General features: G+C 40.3%; 1 protein-coding gene across 1 annotated transcript in view; it reads right to left on the bottom strand.

Annotated features, from left to right (window-relative positions):
• Positions 1 to 17604, bottom strand: part of Sugt1 (SGT1 homolog, MIS12 kinetochore complex assembly cochaperone) — a 39298-nt gene that overhangs the window by 11573 nt on the left and 10121 nt on the right. Inside the window, exons 6-10 of the mRNA XM_038310342.2 lie at positions 13113 to 13166; positions 12646 to 12662; positions 9947 to 9978; positions 7478 to 7574; positions 6226 to 6333 (exon numbers count right to left, since the gene is read on the bottom strand). Coding sequence (XP_038166270.1) covers positions 6226 to 6333; positions 7478 to 7574; positions 9947 to 9978; positions 12646 to 12662; positions 13113 to 13166 — 308 coding nt within the window. The remainder of the gene's footprint in view (positions 1 to 6225; positions 6334 to 7477; positions 7575 to 9946; positions 9979 to 12645; positions 12663 to 13112; positions 13167 to 17604) is intronic.

Here is a 17604-nt window from a genome sequence, read left to right on the forward strand (position 1 = left end):
GCATGTGTATACAATGTGCTTGCTCTCTCTAAATAGATTTTTTTGAAGGGTCTTGAAGTCTAAATGCTTTATTATTCTTCTACAAAAGAAGAGGAATGATTCTGCCATTCAAGGCACATTTGACAACAGCAAGAGACACTGATCTTTGCTCTAAGGTTGGTAAATGGAAAAGACACAGACACCTAATGAGAAGAAACTCAGGAATTCTAACAACCCCCTGCAATAGATTCTCACAGAGCAAATGTCACCAACGACCTCTGATATAACATGGTTCTCAACCCTACATTCTCACACACACACATCTGTTTCATTTGCTTCAGAGGAACTTATGCCATTCTATAAAATAGTACAACCAATTATATTATTATACAACAATTATACAATTGTACAACAATTGTATAATCTCCTATGGTTGGAACAAGAAAAGGTTCAGATTTTAGACTTTATTTTAAAAATAGTTTTTGCTTTTAAATAATGTCTTGGGATTAGGTCAAAAGCTCAAACAGATTCATTTATGTTTCAGATAATTTTAGACACACAGCTTGAGGATCATTTCACATATAATATCAAATAGCTTTAGGGTGCATACATTTAAAAAACTTTACTTTTATTTCTTAGCTTTGTGTGTGCATGCACAACCATGTGTGTGCAGTGCCTTCAGGGCAGAAAAAGAGAGCCTAGTTCCGTAGAGCTAAAGATACAAGACATTGTGAGCAGCCTGGTAGGGGTGCTGGGTACCACGCACAGGCACAGAGACTAAGAGTATTGGCTGCTCTTTTCTCTAATCAAGGTTGGCATTCCTCCTTACTTATATCCCCGTCTCCTGACAGACTAAATGCTGCATTGTACAACTCTTCCTGAGGAGACATAAACAGGCATCTACTGACCTTGGCAGGGCACTGTGTGACCAAAGACTGCATATAAGTCTAGCTTGGTGAGCTAATGACTCCCATCAAATTTATGTACCACGTTCCTGTTTCACCTGAAGAGCAGCACAAACTAGCACTAACGTTTACGGAAAGCTACTGTAACCTAAGCATTTGTGGGGTATGAACAAAGAGGCCTTTACAAAGCCAAATCTCTTAGCAACATCCCCAATCAAGCTGACCTGAACTTGAAGTTACACTCACTCCACCACTAGGACAGCAGCATGCAGGCAACAGTTACTTAAGGCAAGTTGGGGAGAACTGTCTATGAATTCCTTTACATTTACTTCATTTTCAATTTGTAGATGATTTTTAAAACGAAGCATAAGTCTTAAGGATCCCAGTAGATAGTTTTAGAATTACTTATCTAGTTTCAGAAATGTTTTCATTGTAACCCATTAATGACCCAACTTGTTTTTAAGTGAAATTTCCTGAAAGTTTAAGATGATGCCAGGCAGTGGTTGCACATGCCTTTAATTCTAGCATTCAACAGACAGGGGCAAGAGAATCACTGTGAGTTTGAGGCTAGCCAGGTCTACAAAGCGAGTTCCAGGACAGTCAGAGCTGTTACAGAGAAATCCTGCCAAAAAAAAAAGAAAAGAAAAGAAAAAGAAAGAAGAGAGGGAGAGGAGAGAGAGAGAGAGAGAGAGAGAGAGAGAGAGAGAGAGAGAGAGAGAGAGAGAGAGAGAGAAAGAGAAAGTTTGAGAAGATGGTTTGGGTGTTAAGATGCTTGCCCCACAAGCATGGAAGCATAATCTTGTAATCCCAGAGCTAAGGAAATGGAGACAGGAGCAGGGATCCTGGACGTTTGCTGGCCAACTAATCTAGCCAATCAATGAGCTCCAGGTTCAGTGAGAGACCCTGTCTGAAAAGGCTGAGTTGAGGAAGGCACCAGATGCTGACCTGGCCTTCAAACACACGCACACATACATGTACACGCATCCAACCCTACCACACACAATTATCCTAGAGCTTTGGTAGTTAATTTAAATATTATTATGATGATGATTATTTTTTGAGACAGGGTTTCTCTGTAACTCTGAAGCCTGTCCTGGAACTCTGTAGACCAGACTAGCCTCAAACTCATAGAGACCCATCTGCCTCTGCCTCCCAAGTGCTGGGATTAAAGGCCTGTGCCACCACCACTCAGCCTAAATATTATTTTCAAGAGCACAGAAAAAGCTTTCGAGATAGTATATCTCAAAGCAGCATCTACAAGTCATCTGTAAGAATGCACACTGTGCTGGGTTATCAGTTCCCAGCATTAAATGGCATAAATGCCACCATCCACCCCTGAGGACTTTTTTTTTTTTTTTTTGGTTTTTCGAGACAGGGTTTCTCTGTAGCTTTGGAGCCTGTCCTGGAACTAGCTCTTGTAGACCAGGCTGGTCTTGAACTCACAGAGATCCGCCTGCCTCTGCCTCCCGAGTGCTGGGATTAAAGGCGTGCGCCACCACCGCCCGGCCCCTGAGGACTCTTTGTACAAGAACTCAAGTCTTCCCGAAGAAAGACAACTCCTCCAGCACCACTCCTAAGCATCATGGCATGCAGACACTTCCTTACGAAGCAGTAAGGTCCCTCTCACCAACCACTACAGGCTGGTGGTAGAAGGATCTTTCTCAGGGCCTGAAGAACTATGGCAGCTTCCTGGCACCCTTCTACAAACCATCGCTTCATGGTTGTATGTAGCAATTCTTTGTCTTCAGGATGACGCCTTCCCAGCATTCTCTTACTCTGGTCTTTGCAGTCAACAGGCATATCAAATCCCTTAGTGTTAGAGCAGTTGCTCAGGCCCCCTGTGAGAAGACTCAATAATCTACCTTTACTCTTACACTGAATCACTTAATAATCACCTCTTTACATTTTAGTTTTGCTTATTTTGTGTAGTGGGGGTGTGCACAACCATGTTATGACCACGTCAGAGGGGAATTTACAGGAAACTGGTTCTCCCCACTTCTTCTATCTGCTTAATTCTAACATTTACCAAGTATCAAGACAGCACAATGTGTCATGCACTAGATAAAGCTTTGGTTCTTCCCTCCCATTGTGCTATGACTTGCCACCCAAATCTCTATTTTGTACTACTTTTCTTGAAGGCTCCGCCTTAGAGCAACAACATTCCAGTGTACATTGTGCATACTGAGAAAAGGCTGGTTATTCAGAAGAATGCATGCTAAAATGTCATCAGTTGATTATGGTACATGTTCTGTTTGAAAGATCTTGGAAATATGCTCACATGTCATCAGTGGTAGCAGCAGTTTTGTATACTCTGCCACCTCTCCTATGGTCTGCATGTACTGTTTCATAGCTACAATAAAATCTGGATTATGAGAGTAAATAGCATTTATTTAGTACTATGTGTTTAGTGCTTTAGATACGCCATCTTACTTAACAGAAGCACCTAAGATTACTATCCACATTATATATTTGCATGCTGTGTGAGTGTGCACACACGCATGCGCAAAGATGACATCAAAGGTCTTTTCCATCACTCTCCACCTTCTATTTGGAGGTGGGATCTCCCACTGAACTCAGAGCACAGCATTTTAGCTACTATGACATTTTGCTCTGGGGATTCCCTACCTCCATCTCCTGGATGCTGAGAATCACAGGCAGCCACCACACCCACCTGATTTTATGTAGGTTCTAGAAATCTGGGCCTCACATTTGTGTGGCCAGCTCTTACTCACTGAACCATGATCCTAGCACACTGCCACCCTCTGCTGTTTGAAAAGGGAAATGATCAAAGATTTCAATTTATTTCTGTAAAGATACAGGCATGCGACACCACCATGACAGCAAGCACTTTTTAATGTAAATTTGGGGAAAGCGTTGAAAGTCCGTGAGCTCGTTTTCTTTCTCTGTGTAAAACATTTACTGAATCAACTCCACAGGGTTAAATCTGACTCCAATTCAGATCCTTCCATTACACAGGTGTCACTGAACACTATGCATATAAGGGGACAACTACCAAATTCAGCAAATAGAGTGAGCATACTTATACTAAAAAATTAGTTTAGCTGAAACACAAGCTGCATTTATATGTCAAATATGTGAAATACAAGTTCTTACGTCACTCATCTCTTCATTCTTACTCAAATTACTTCAGATAGACATGCAGTAAGAATCTCACGGGCTGGGAACATACCTAAGTATATTGTCTGTGAGCTTAAACAAGGCCTTATATTCAATGCCTAGCGGGGCGGGGGGGGGGGGCACAGAACAAAGGACAATACCTGAATTTCAGCCTTCTAAAGTCCAGGCAGGAGAACGACACTTTGAATTCAGTCTTGGACTTAAAAACCAAAACAACTAAAATATGATCAACAAATACACAATGCAAACTCACCATCTCCTCACCTGCCTTTCATAATCTCCCCAGTTTTGTGACTGACAACTCAAAGTTCTATTACTGAACAACTTTAACTCTATGTGGGTGGGCCCAGCAGTTGAAATACTGGCCGACTCTCCTCTCACTGTGTGTCACACAGAGCACTCTGTCATGTAGCGGCCTCATTATTCATCAACTTTGTTCCCGATAAGCAAGATGTTTCTTTATTTCTTTTCTTTTTTCTTTAGGTTTTAGGAGACAGGGTTTCTATGTAGCTTTGGAGCCTGTCCTGGAACTAGCTCTTGTAGACCAGGCTGGCCTCGAACTCAAGACTCACCTGCTTCTGTCTCCGAATGCTGGGATTAAATGCGTGTCACCACCACCCAGCACCAAACATTTCTTAAAGGACAAATATTTCCCTTCCTTTTGGATCACACAAGTCACACATTTTATTGTATTTTTCTTCTTTTTCTTTTCTTTTTTTTAAGTGAGGGTCTTACTCTACCGAACCCATGCAGATCTGAAAATAACTCTGTAGCCCAGGCTTGACTTAAACTCACATCAATCCTCTCACCCTAGCCTCCTGGATGCTGGGATTACATGTATGCACTACCATACCCTGCAATTTTTATTTTCAATTTTATATTCTCTATTAAGTTACACTACTACCCTCCTCTTTGAAATATTTAATACTCTAAAAATTGTGTAATCTTATTTTTAAAATAAACAGGAATTTAAACTATATAATCAAATTATAATTCAAATATATTCAGCATTTCCTCTTAATAAGATAACCTATATTCAGCTTAATAAAATTTAAGGGGCTGGAAAGATGGCTCAGAGGTTAAGAGCACTGGCTGTTCTTCCAGAGGTCCTGAGTTCAATTTCCAGCAACCATATGGTGGCTCACAACCATCTGTAATTTGATCTGATTCCCTCTTCTGGCATGCAGACAAAACACTCTATAATTAATAAATAAAAAATTTTTTAAAACAACAAAAAAAATTTAAAACTGCAGATTCATCCTTACAGTACTCTTCTATAAACTGTATGAGACTGATGTGTGTACATCAAAACAGAGCACACTGACAAACGTATGAGTATCAAATCTTAAGAGGCTGGTTAAAACGGAGAGATGGTTCAGTGGCAATAAGTATAAATCGTTCTTGCAGAACGTCCCAGCACCCACACTGGGCAGCTCACAATAACTCCAGTTCCAAGGGGATCCAATGCCTCTGTTCTCTTTAGGCGCCTGCACTCATGTACATGCACCCCAACACAAATACACACACATACACTCAAGTGCATGCACCCCAACACAAATACACACACATACACTCAAGTGCATGCACCCCAACACAAATACACACACATACACTCAAGTGCATGCACCAACACAAATACACACACATACACTCATGTGCATGCACCCCAACACAAATATACACACATACACTCAAGTGCATGCACCCCAACAAAAATACACACACACACATTTTTAAGGTGTTTGCTCTGCATGCATGAGGACACAAGTTTAGATTCCCATCAGACACAGACAATGCAGCTGTGTCGTTTGCCCTTAGTCTCAGAGCTGGTATGGCAGAAACAGGCAGATTCCGGAGGCTCACTGGTCAGCCAAGCTAAATAAAACCAAGGGAGCTGCAGTACAGTTATAGACCCACCCTATTATAAAAGAAAATAGGGTGAAGAGCAAAAGAAAAATGTAATTAAAAAAGATCTTTGTTCTTATTTACTTATCCCTTTTAACTTAATGTGTGTCTTAAAAGGAGCTACAAGATTTACGATGTAGACTTGTGGGAGAGTACTTGCCGAGCACACACAAACCCTGGGTTTGACTCTAGCACACTGGGAGTCGGGACTACAGCCTACTGTACCTGGACCATCTCATCTACCAGTGTCTGTCTGGCAGACACTACTGTTTTAGGTTACAGTTTCCAACTTGCTTACCTTTGTTGAAAGCACTTTAAACGTGCTCTGCTCCGGTACTACAGGGTGAAGCAACCTCAGCTTCAAATTGTAATCTTCTCCAGAAGGGAGTCTTACCAAAGCAGACAACTAATGAAAACAAAGTTGGCATCACATTTTGTAAATGTGCACAAAAGGTTAAGTATTTAATATAAATATAAACTTCAGCAATGTTACAGATTAAGTGTTTCACACAGAAAGATTTTAGTGTGCATGGGCTTGTTTGTTTGTGTGCATCTGTCTATATGTGCCAATCATGATTGCGGACGTCAGGTGACAAGTTTCAGGAGTCTACCTCCGCCTCCACCATGAGGATCACCAGGATCAAACTCAGATTGTCAGACTTGCCAAGAGCGGCCTCTGCCCACTAAGGTCTCTGGAATGTCAGATTTAGATACTTCAAAGTTGTTTTTTGTCCACATGGCATCTTTCATTTGGATTCTCATATACAGAACCAAATGGCAGAAAAGAATATTACACAGTATTAATTACAGATCTAATTACACATACCCAACATTTAAATCAAGAAAACATAATACAAAACAAATATACGGTATTAAAATTTTGCATGCCTATGCAAAATGTTACTTCTACCACACTACTGCTCTTAAATATCTATCATGAGGAAGGAAAGTTATTAAATCATTCATTTGATATAGCTAATAATTTTAAGACATATATAGATCCCATACAACTAAACTTTTTGTGTGGTGGTGATGGATGGTGGGTGGTGGTGATAAATTAAACCTTTTTAAAGTAGGATATCCCAGTAAGTTTAACCAAAGCATGATCTTATTATGTCGACCCAGTTCTGCTTTACCCTGCAAATCTAGCAGAGGAAGCACACAGGAGCCAGTGATGGTGGTATAAATTCACATGTACTAAGTGCACAGGAACATAAACTCTAATGTCAGAGGCAGGAGGATTACAACAGGTTCAAGACAAAACATGTCTACATAGTTCAAATTTTAAAAAATTTCAAATGAGCTGGGCAGTGGTGACCCACACCTTTAATCCCAGCACTTGGTAGGCAGAGGCAGGTGGATCTCCATAAGTTCCCAGATAGCTAGAGCTGTTACAAGAGAAATAGCTTCCAACTTTATTTAGCATTTCTCATCTTATCTCAAGAAGAAATGGAATATATCTAATAAACTGGTATAAACTGTTCTGCAACACACTAAACTTATAAATAGTATTTACCCTCTGTATAATATATAGTTCAAAGACTAATTACCTCTTTTTCTGAAAACTCCACATTTACATCATTCTTCTGAACATTCTTGATCATAAGTGTAATGATTACTTGAGACTCCGTTTGATACCAGTCATACCTATTTAAGGGAACACATTCACATAATTCCTCATTTTCTTAAAGTTGTCAAATTAATACACTGATAAGTAACAAGAGCTCCACCTTGAGGAAGACAATAGCAAAGCAGCTGTAAACAACCTGAGGAAGAGAGCGGGAGGCAAGACAGGCTGGCACAGCCTCTCGTCCCCCAATGCCGCTGTGCTTAAGCCAGCACGGAAGAGGAAATTTCAACAGCTGCCAGTACTGTCCTTTCCACCTAATGCCAACTAACTTAAAAAAAAAAAAAAAAAAAAAAACAGATTAAGAATGCTAGCTCATTAAAATGAAGCAATCAGCTTCTGAATCAATCAGCAGCATTGATACAGCGGTCACAGCTCAACCTGGGTCAATACTCTAAGCTCTGTTCACTGAAAATGGAAGCAAATACAAGGAGGAGAAAGAAATGAGTACAGATTACACAGATCCCCCACAGTGTCATCAAATTATACACCTTTCTCTTTAACTCAAGGTTTGAGGGAAGACCAGTGAGTCCTCCCACAGCAAAAGCTCTGAAAATGTGGACGTTCATACTTCTAAACCAGACTAGACTATCATCTCTCAGAGGGCAAAGCTGTTTATCCTGTACTATCATATTTCTAAGAACAGGGGAAAGAACCTGACTCACAGGAACTGCCACATCAGCTACTCAGATTAAAATAAAGCATCTTGATCCAAGAAATGCGCTTCAAGGGTCTCAGCACACACCTCACAACTCAGTGATGGCGCAATGCTCCACAGCAAACCATCAGGTGTTTCTGTTAGAGTCTTAAGAATACAAGAGTGGGAACTGGGATTGGTATGCAAAATAAAAAGATAGTTTGTTTTCTTTTTTTAAAAAAATAATAAGTGGGGAAAAAAGGAATACAAGTTATTTAACCAGGGTTCAGAGACTGAACCAACAACCAAGGACCTACATGGGGCTGACATAGGCCCTCTGCATATATGTGACAGCTGGGTAACTTCGTCTTCTTGTGGGAATCCTAATACGGGAGCAGTGCTGTCTCTGACTCTTTTGTCAGCTTTTGAGACCCCTTTCCTCATGTTGGGTTGCCTCCTCAGCCTTAATATGAGTAAGTGGAGGTACCTAGCTAGTCTTTTTGCAGGCTAATATGTCACATTAGGTTGATATCCATGGGAGGCCAGAATAGAAATGGAGGAGTGGGTGGGTGGGCATGAAGAAGCAGAGGGTGAGTGGTGATGTGGGATGGGAGGGCTGGGAGAAGAGGAGGGAGATGGAACTGCAGTCGGGATGTAAAAAATAATAATGATAATAAAAATACTTGTGATTAGCAAATAATTTATTGTGTATGTTGAATGCATGTATGCATGTGGCTGAGTGTACACGTATATGTGTGTGTTGACAGTGGTTGGGTGATTTCTCACTGAACCTGGAGCTCACTGACAGCTAGGCAAGTGGGCTGGCCAGTGCTAGGGTTACAGATGTGCGCTGCCATGACCAGTCTTTCTGTTTGTTGTTGTTTTGTTTCTGTGTGGGTGATGGGGATCCAAACGCAGGTGTTCAAGTTTGCAGGGCAAGCTCTTTACTAAGCCAAAGTCAAACCTTGCTACTCACTATTGTGGCTGCGATACTAAATTTGAACTCAGGTAGGACATTCCTACAAAAAACTGATCCAAGTAAGAGGACAGGGCCTTATATTTGACCTGCCTCTTTTTTTTTTTTTTTTTTTTTTTTTTTTTTTTTTGGTTTTTCGAGACAGGGTTTCTCTGTGGCTTTGGAGCCTGTCCTGGAACTAGCTCTTGTAGACCAGGCTGGTCTCGAACTCACAGAGATCCGCCTGCCTCTGCCTCCCGAGTGCTGGGAGACCTGCCTCTTATAGTGTGAACAATAACTCACCTACATGGCGCTTGCCTAGAATGCATGAAGCCTCTGTTAGTCCAATCTCCAAGCACCTCTCACACGAGCGTGTGCACACATGCATGCGCGCGCGCACACACACACACACACACACACACACACACACACACAGGTATATGATGGCAAATTACAATTCTGGGTAGCCTACCACTTCTTTACATATTTAATAGTATCAATTTAACTTGAAATAGCTCTCCTTAATATATAGAAAGGCAACATAATATGCAAGCAAGGTAAGCAATTTTAGAGATGAGAGCTATTTGAATTTATTTAAATGTTAATACTTATTAGTAGACAGCCTTAAAATACAATTCTTCATAAAGACATAACAATTAAAAAACATTTAAAATGACACAGTGCAACTCTGTTCTCTGTGAAGACTGAGTTTTTGTCTCTTTAAGCACATTACCAGGCACTGCTTTATATTAAAAAAAAAAAAAACCAAAAAACAAACAAACAAAAAAAAAACCACTTACTTGATTTTTGACTGAGTTCTCTGAGATGCAGACTGATTTTGGAAAGGAGAAAGAAAAAGATTTTTACACATTAGTTTAGCAATTATACTAAAAATTCATACAATATTAATTCACATAGCCCAGTGGTTCTTTAATATGGAAAAAGTACAGTGTGTGATCTTGGCAGGCTGCTTCCAGCCTCACGCAGTGAGACCCTGCCACAACAAACAGTAAATCTTTCTGCAAGAATGTCCAGGAAAACTGTATTTGTGTGGTATTCCAGTCATGAGATACAGAATTCAAAACTGAGCAAGTTAGCATTTTGAAGACCATTTTCAGCCTGATGTGGTAGCAACACACACCTGTAATCCCAGCACCTGGGAGACAGGGAGAGGAGAAGCAGGAGGTCAAGGTCATCCCCAGTGACAAAACAAGTTCAAAACCAGCACAGGCTAATGAGACTCCATCTCAAGAAAGAGAAATCATTTTTAAGAGACCACATAACTTCAGCCTTAATTACAAAATCAAATGCTGCTCTAGAAACAGTAAAGGACCATCTCAACGGTTAGCTTCAGAAGAACATTTTATTCTACTTAGGGCATCTCTGCAATACCCAGACCATTAGAAATAATTCCTCTTACTTCAGGCAAGTCTCATTCATAGACTAGGCTGGCTGACCTCCTTCCTGATCATCCTGCCTCCACTCCCAGCCATCGAAATGAAAATTACCCAGCCCACACCACTGATAAACTCTATGCTCAAGAGTTAAGGCTATGTAAAGACGATGCCTAGGGTCAGGGGAGACCTCTGAATTGTTCTCATTTAGGGAACCAAGAAGCAACCAAAGAAGTCAGTCAAACCATTCAAGAGGTGTGAAGCCAACTCGGGATTCCAGGAAACAGGTGCAAACACTAACTAGAATAATTACTATTTAGCCTGGAACCAGGACAAAAGCAGACTAAATCAGGCAGAAGAAATGGCTCAACAGTTAAAAGTACCAGCTGCTCTCCAGAAGACCCAGGTTCAGTTTGCAGCACCAACTGACAGCCCACAACCATCTGTAACTCCAGCACCACGAGAGCCAATGCCCACTTCTGGCATCCAAGGGTACCAGGTACACACACGGTGCATAAACACATACGTTTAAAAAACTACAGACACACACACACCCCAAACCACATCATGGCAGAACACACTAAAGCTATGTACCCTTTATTACTGGACCAATGAGAATCTGTTATGTGAGTATCATTCTGTTATTCAGAGGCTGAACAGTTTGGACACAATGTATCTTCAGATCCCAAAGGGTACACGGATTGTATGGTACCACTGGGGGAGGCAGGGCCTGGCTGGAGGAAAGTCACTAGGATGAATTTTTTGAAGGTTGTATTGGGTGATCTCTGCTCCCTTTTTCTCTGCTTCCTGATCACCCTGCTGTAAGCAGCTATGATTTGATTATCTCCCTAACCAGATGAGTAACGCTATGCCAAAATAAACCTTTTCCCTCAAGTCACTTTTCTCAGTTCAGTCACTGCAAGAGCCTGGCCTACACACAAACCTAAACTAAGGCCTGAACAAGCACTACTGGCAGGTGAATTAGGAAGCCAGCCTGTCAAGACCGCTCTATTCAGTTCCTTAATTACCAGGCACCTAGGATTAAGGGGCAAACATGGGTGTAGAGAGATGTTTGAACAGGACTTCAATTCTGGAAACTGTTCTAAACTTTACTGGTAGACACACATTGCCTAATGCTCCCAGGAAATCTGTCGGAAGCAGATTAGCTCTGGTAGACACAGTTTACACACAAATAAATCTCTCAGAATAAGTGGTTTTCTCAATCTCAATGTAATTTTGGAAACTTGAGATGGAAATCTTTCTTAAAAGACGAATGAGCATCTCAAAAAGGTAATTATCCATAAAATGAGTTATACACACATTGCCCAACTCTTGTGATTTTCCTTCTTGACTACGTATGTGACTACTATGAAAACAGGATGCCATAATTTAACTGCACTATATGAAAGTAAACTGATGAGAAACCAAGTGGACCACGGGGCTTAGAGAGATGGCTCCGCAGTCAAAAACACTGACTGCCCTTCCAGGGGACTCAGGGTCAATTTCCAGCACCCAATGGCAGCTCGACACAACCTGCCAACTCCAGTTCCAGGAATCTCTGACTTACACACATACCACACATATATGTGGTGTCCAGACATACACACAGGCAAAACACTAATACACATAAAAGAAATTTCTAAAAATTAAATTCAAGTATTTGTTACTTTTCCTTACAATGACACTGCAATTTTTAAAAAGATTTATTATTCATTTTTGCTTCTGTGTATGCATGCCTGCATAAGTGTCTGTCCATCGCATGGACTAGGAAGCCAGAAGGCATCAAATACCCTGAAACTAGAGTTACAAGTGTCATGATGATGACAACTACTTAACCTAATAAGATGTTGATATTGGTAAAGTAAACCATAGGAAATAATCACCCTGATCACACAAAAAACCAATTAGCTTATATTATACCCTAACTTCATTAAGACAACACAGTATTTTACATGATTATAAATTTAGTTTTTACTTCAAAATGAATTATTTCAGATAACTAAAATTTAAATTGAATTGTTTAATAAGATCTCATCCCAAACCCTGGCTTAAATATATATGATTAAGTTTAAAGACTAAGTAAAACAAAGGATGAGTGGACTTACCACTTCAGATTCTGATCCTAAAAAACAAAAAAAGGAAGCATTTTCAGGTAACATTAAGTTTGCAGGCAAAGATATAGACATTATTTTTACAGCAAACACATCAATCAAGAAAGTTAATTCTTTTTATATATTTCAAATGTAGCAAATTGTTACCCTTGGATCAAATTGTTTCCATTTTGCATCCAGAAATTACTTTAGATTCCTTCATTATCTTTTACTGGTAGTAACATAATACTTTTGACCAAGCAAAACCATCAAATTTTCTTTCTGACTTAAGAGAGTCAATTAGAAACAGTCTATTATTGGGGCTGGGGTATAACTTAGTGGTAGAGCAACCACCTGACCAGCATGTACAAGGCCATGGGTTTGATCCCCAGAACTAAGAAAGATTAAAATATTTAAACAAACAAAAAAAAAAAAAACCTTGAAATGTTTATTTTAAAACAAAAACCTACCCACATACTTACCATTCTGAGTCTCCTGGCACCTTTTAATCCAGATGGCAAAGTTTGCATCTGCACCTGGAACAAACAAGCAAGCAAGCAAACAAAAACCCTGAGTGTAAAATCCCTCATGTGAGCAATGTAACATATTTATTCTAGCTGCCCACTAGGTCCAAAGTAGTGCAGGAACTGGGAATTGAGCAGTCAAGAAAATAGATATTGCCTGCCCAGAGTTCAGCAACCACAGTGATAAAGCTCTAATATATTCACGGGCTTACCATTGAGCTCTTCATCTAGTTTTATCTAGTCAATCTCTCCAGTTTCTCAGTAATCCACATTTCCTGCATCTACCCTGATCTTAAAGGAACTCTCTCACGGAGCAAAGGAAGCTTGAAGAGTCCCAAGTCAGTTCTCCTCCTTCATCCTGCTCTACAATGCAGCTACAAACTACCTGTCATTTCCTCTGTGATTCTGTCTGTCCTCAATACTTCATACATTATGAAACAGTCACATCTCCAAGTTACACAGTATCCAAGAAACTGAACATACATAGTGAAGTATATATTTATAGAAAGCAGAAATGTGAATGAGATAAAAAAAATATTTACCTCTGAAGATCTAGAACAATATTTAAATAGGTACTATGCCTAGTAAAAGGGGCTAAATATTAGGTGATCAAGGCAAAAGTTTACTAACTAATCTGAAAACACAACTTGTGTTCACTTTTTTTGATACAGGGTTTCTCTATGTAACCCTGGCTATCCTGGAACTAACACTGTAGACCAGGCTGACCTTGAACTAAGAGATCCGCCTGCCTCTGCCTCCCGAGAAATGAAATTAATGGCATGCACTGCATTTTAAAATTGCCTGACTTATGAAAGGAATTGACCTATCCACGCCTCATCTATATTCTTATAGAGAACTATCATATTCAAACACTAGTCTTAAATAACCTATTTGGTACTGGAGAGATGGCTCAGTGGTTAAGAGCACTGGCTGCTCTTCCAGAGGACCGGGCTTAATTCCCAGCACCCATATGGCAACTCACAACTGCCTGTTACTACAATTCCAGGGGATCTCACAGCCTCACGCTGACATGAATGTGGACAAAACACCAATGCACATAAAATAAAATTAAATTAAAAAAATAACCTATTATTCACACAACCAGTAAAAGCCTCTTACCATACAAGGGGGAAGAAGGGATAAAGCAAAGAATACAGAATATAGAATGCCTGACCTCACAGAATTAGAAAACTAAATTCTTTAGATTTGCAAAGAGCAATTATTCTGACTTCTTAAATGAACAGCTATAGAATCCATGTGCCCAAACTAGGGTAAACAAATTGAAGCATTACTTTCCCCAAAGTTCTATCTTCCTAAGTCATTGCACACTGGAGCCTAAAGTCCTTTCCTCTGAGCGATCGAGTACCAGAAGGGCAGCGATACTGCAGAGGAAACTTTAAACATGAGCGCGGGAGCAGCTTGTCAGTCTCATCCGTCCTGCCATTCTGCACCAGACACTTCTCGTGGAGACACTCATGTGCACTAGAGGACACCATTCAAAGATCGTCAGGGCCCCTCCACTAGTTAGGACTATCAAAACTCTTCCCAGACATTGACAAAAGTCCCCTTGAAATAAACTTTTCCAGTTAAGAACTTTTTTGTTTTAAAGAACTATGATAAAACTCTACTACAGGAAAAAAATAATAATTCAATTTGGATTATGAAGTTTCCTGTAGTTTTCTACAAGATTACTTATAAAATCTACCTTTCCAACCAAAAAGAAAAAAGAAAAGCCGGGCGGTGGTGGCGCACGCCTTAATCCCAGCACTCGGGAGGCAGAGGCAGGCGGATCTCTGAGTTCGAGGCCAGCCTGGTCTACAAGAGCTAGTTCCAGGACAGGCTCTAAAAAAGCTGCAGAGAGACCCTGTCTCGAAAAACCAAAAAAAAAAAAAAAAAAAAAAAAAAAAAAAAAAAAAAAAAAAAGAAAAAAAAGAAGATCTACCTTTCCAGCACTCACTTTCTCTATAAAACTAGACCCTGGTATTGTGTTCATACATACTCCTCAAAATCATGGCAATGTGAAGAAGCATAATACTCTCCAAACTATTTTCCCTGAGAATATAGCTGTGTATGTCAGCAGGAAGCCCTGGGTTTGCTCCCCTGGACCACCTAACCTGGGCACAGTGGTACCTTTTGGTAAACCTAGCACTCCAGAGTAATGGCAGGAAGGTCTCAGGGTCAAGGTCATCCATCTTCAGCTCCATAATGAAGTCAGTCTAAGAGTTCCCATTTCTTCTATACTTCACAAGGGATTCAGACTTAACCCTTTATTTCTCCATAAAAATTCTGCTGTAAAACTAAACTTCTTTTAGCAATCTGAGTAACTTAAAATGAATAGATATTCTAACTTTTTATTTTAATACTTTATGCATGTGAGTGCTCTTTGTACGTGTATGTTTGTATACCCTATTTGTGTCTGGTGGTCTTAGAGGCCAGAAGACGGTATAGGATTCCATGGAACTGGGGGTACAGGCAATTGTGAGCTACTATGTGGTTGCTGGGAATCAAACCTGGATTCCCTGGAAGAGCAACCAGTGTTCTTAACCTGAGCCATCTCCAGTCCCATTAACACAGGAAAGTAAATTATAAATTATATTTTCACTTTTTCAGCAGAAGAAAACACAGGATCTGGGAGAGATTACTCAGTAGGTAAAGCAGAAGGCCCTCAGTGTGATCCAGCACTCACGTAAAAAGACAGTGTAGTGGTGTCAGCTTGGAACGCCAGCATTGGCGCTCACTGGCCAGGCAGTCTAGCCTAACAGCAAAAACAGCAATCTTACCAAAAGCAATCTACAGATTCAATGCAATCCCCATCAAAATCCTTCACAAGCACTGAAAGAAAAATACTCAACTTCATGTGGAAAAACAAAAAACAAAGGATAGCTAAAACAATCCTGTACAATAAAGGAACTTCTGGAGGCATCAGTATCCCTGACTTCAAGCTCTACTATAGAGCTACAGTAATAAAAACAGACAGGTGAATCAGTGGAATTGAATTGAAGACCCTGACATTAATCCACACACCTATAAACACCTGATTTTTGACAAAGAAGCCAAAATTGTACAAAGAAAAAAAGAAAGCATCTCCAACAAATGGTGCTGACATAACAGGATGTTGACATGTAGAAGAATACAAACAGATCCGTATCCATCCCCACGCACAAAACTCAAGTCCAAGTGGATCAAGACATCAACATAAATCCAGTTACACTGAACCTGACAGAAGAGAAAGTAGGAAGTAGTCTTGAACGCACTGGCACAGGAAACTACATCCTAAATGTGACACCAGTAACAATAAACAAATGGGACCCCTGAAACTGAGAAGCTTCTGTAAAGCAAAGGACATGATCAATAAGACAAAAGGGAGCATACAGAATGAGAAAAGATCTTCACCAACCCCACATCTGACAGAGGACTGATCTCCAAAATATATAAGAACTCAAGAAACTAGACATCAAAACACCAAATAATCCAATTAAAAAATGGGATACAAAACTAAACAGAATTCTCAGCAGAAGAATCTCAAATGGCTGAAAGGCATTTAAGGAATTGCTCATCATCTTTTGTCATTAGGGAAATGTAAATCAAAATGACTCTTGAAATTTTTACCTGTCAGAATGGCTAAGATCAAAAACACTAATGACAGCATGGGTTGGAGAGGATGTGGAGTGAGGGGAACACTCCTCCATTGCTGGTGGGAGTGCAAACTTGCACATCCACTTTGGAAATCAGTATAAGGGTTTCTCAGAAAATTGGAAATCAATCTGTCTCAAGACCCAGCATTACCACTCTTGGGCATATGCTCAAAGGATACCTGCTCAATTATGGTCATAGCAGCATTCTTTGTAATAATAGACAGAACCTGGAAATACCCTAGATGCCCCTCAACTGAAGAATAGAAGAAAATGTGGTATATTTACACAATGGAGTACTACTCAGTGGTTAAAATACAAATGACATCATGAAATCTGCAGGCAAGCCGGGCGGTGGTGGCGCACGCCTTTAATCCCAGCACTCGGGAGGCAGAGGCAGGCGGATCTCTGAGTTCGAGGCCAGCCTGGTCTACAAGAGCTAGTTCCAGGACAGGCTCTAGAAACTACAGGGAAACCCTGTCTCGGAAAACCAAAAAAAAAAAAAAAAAAAAAAAAAAAGAAAGAAATCTGCAGGCAAATGGATGGAACTAGAAAAAATCATCCTGAGTGAGTCAACCCAGAAACACTGTATGTTCTCACTCATAAATGGATATTAGATATAAAACAAAGGATAACCAGGATATAATCCATAGCCCTAGAGAAACTAAGTAACAAGGAGAATCCTAAGAGGGACCCATGAGATCTCCTGGGTAAACTGGGGGTAGGGAAGAGGAGCAGAGAAGAGAAGATGGGAACATAAGGATAGTCGATTGGAGGAAGGACAGAAAGGGAGAACAACAAAAGAGATATCGTGATTG

This window comes from Arvicola amphibius, chromosome 13 (assembly GCF_903992535.2).
Source record: "Arvicola amphibius chromosome 13, mArvAmp1.2, whole genome shotgun sequence".
NCBI lineage: Eukaryota > Metazoa > Chordata > Mammalia > Rodentia > Cricetidae > Arvicola > Arvicola amphibius.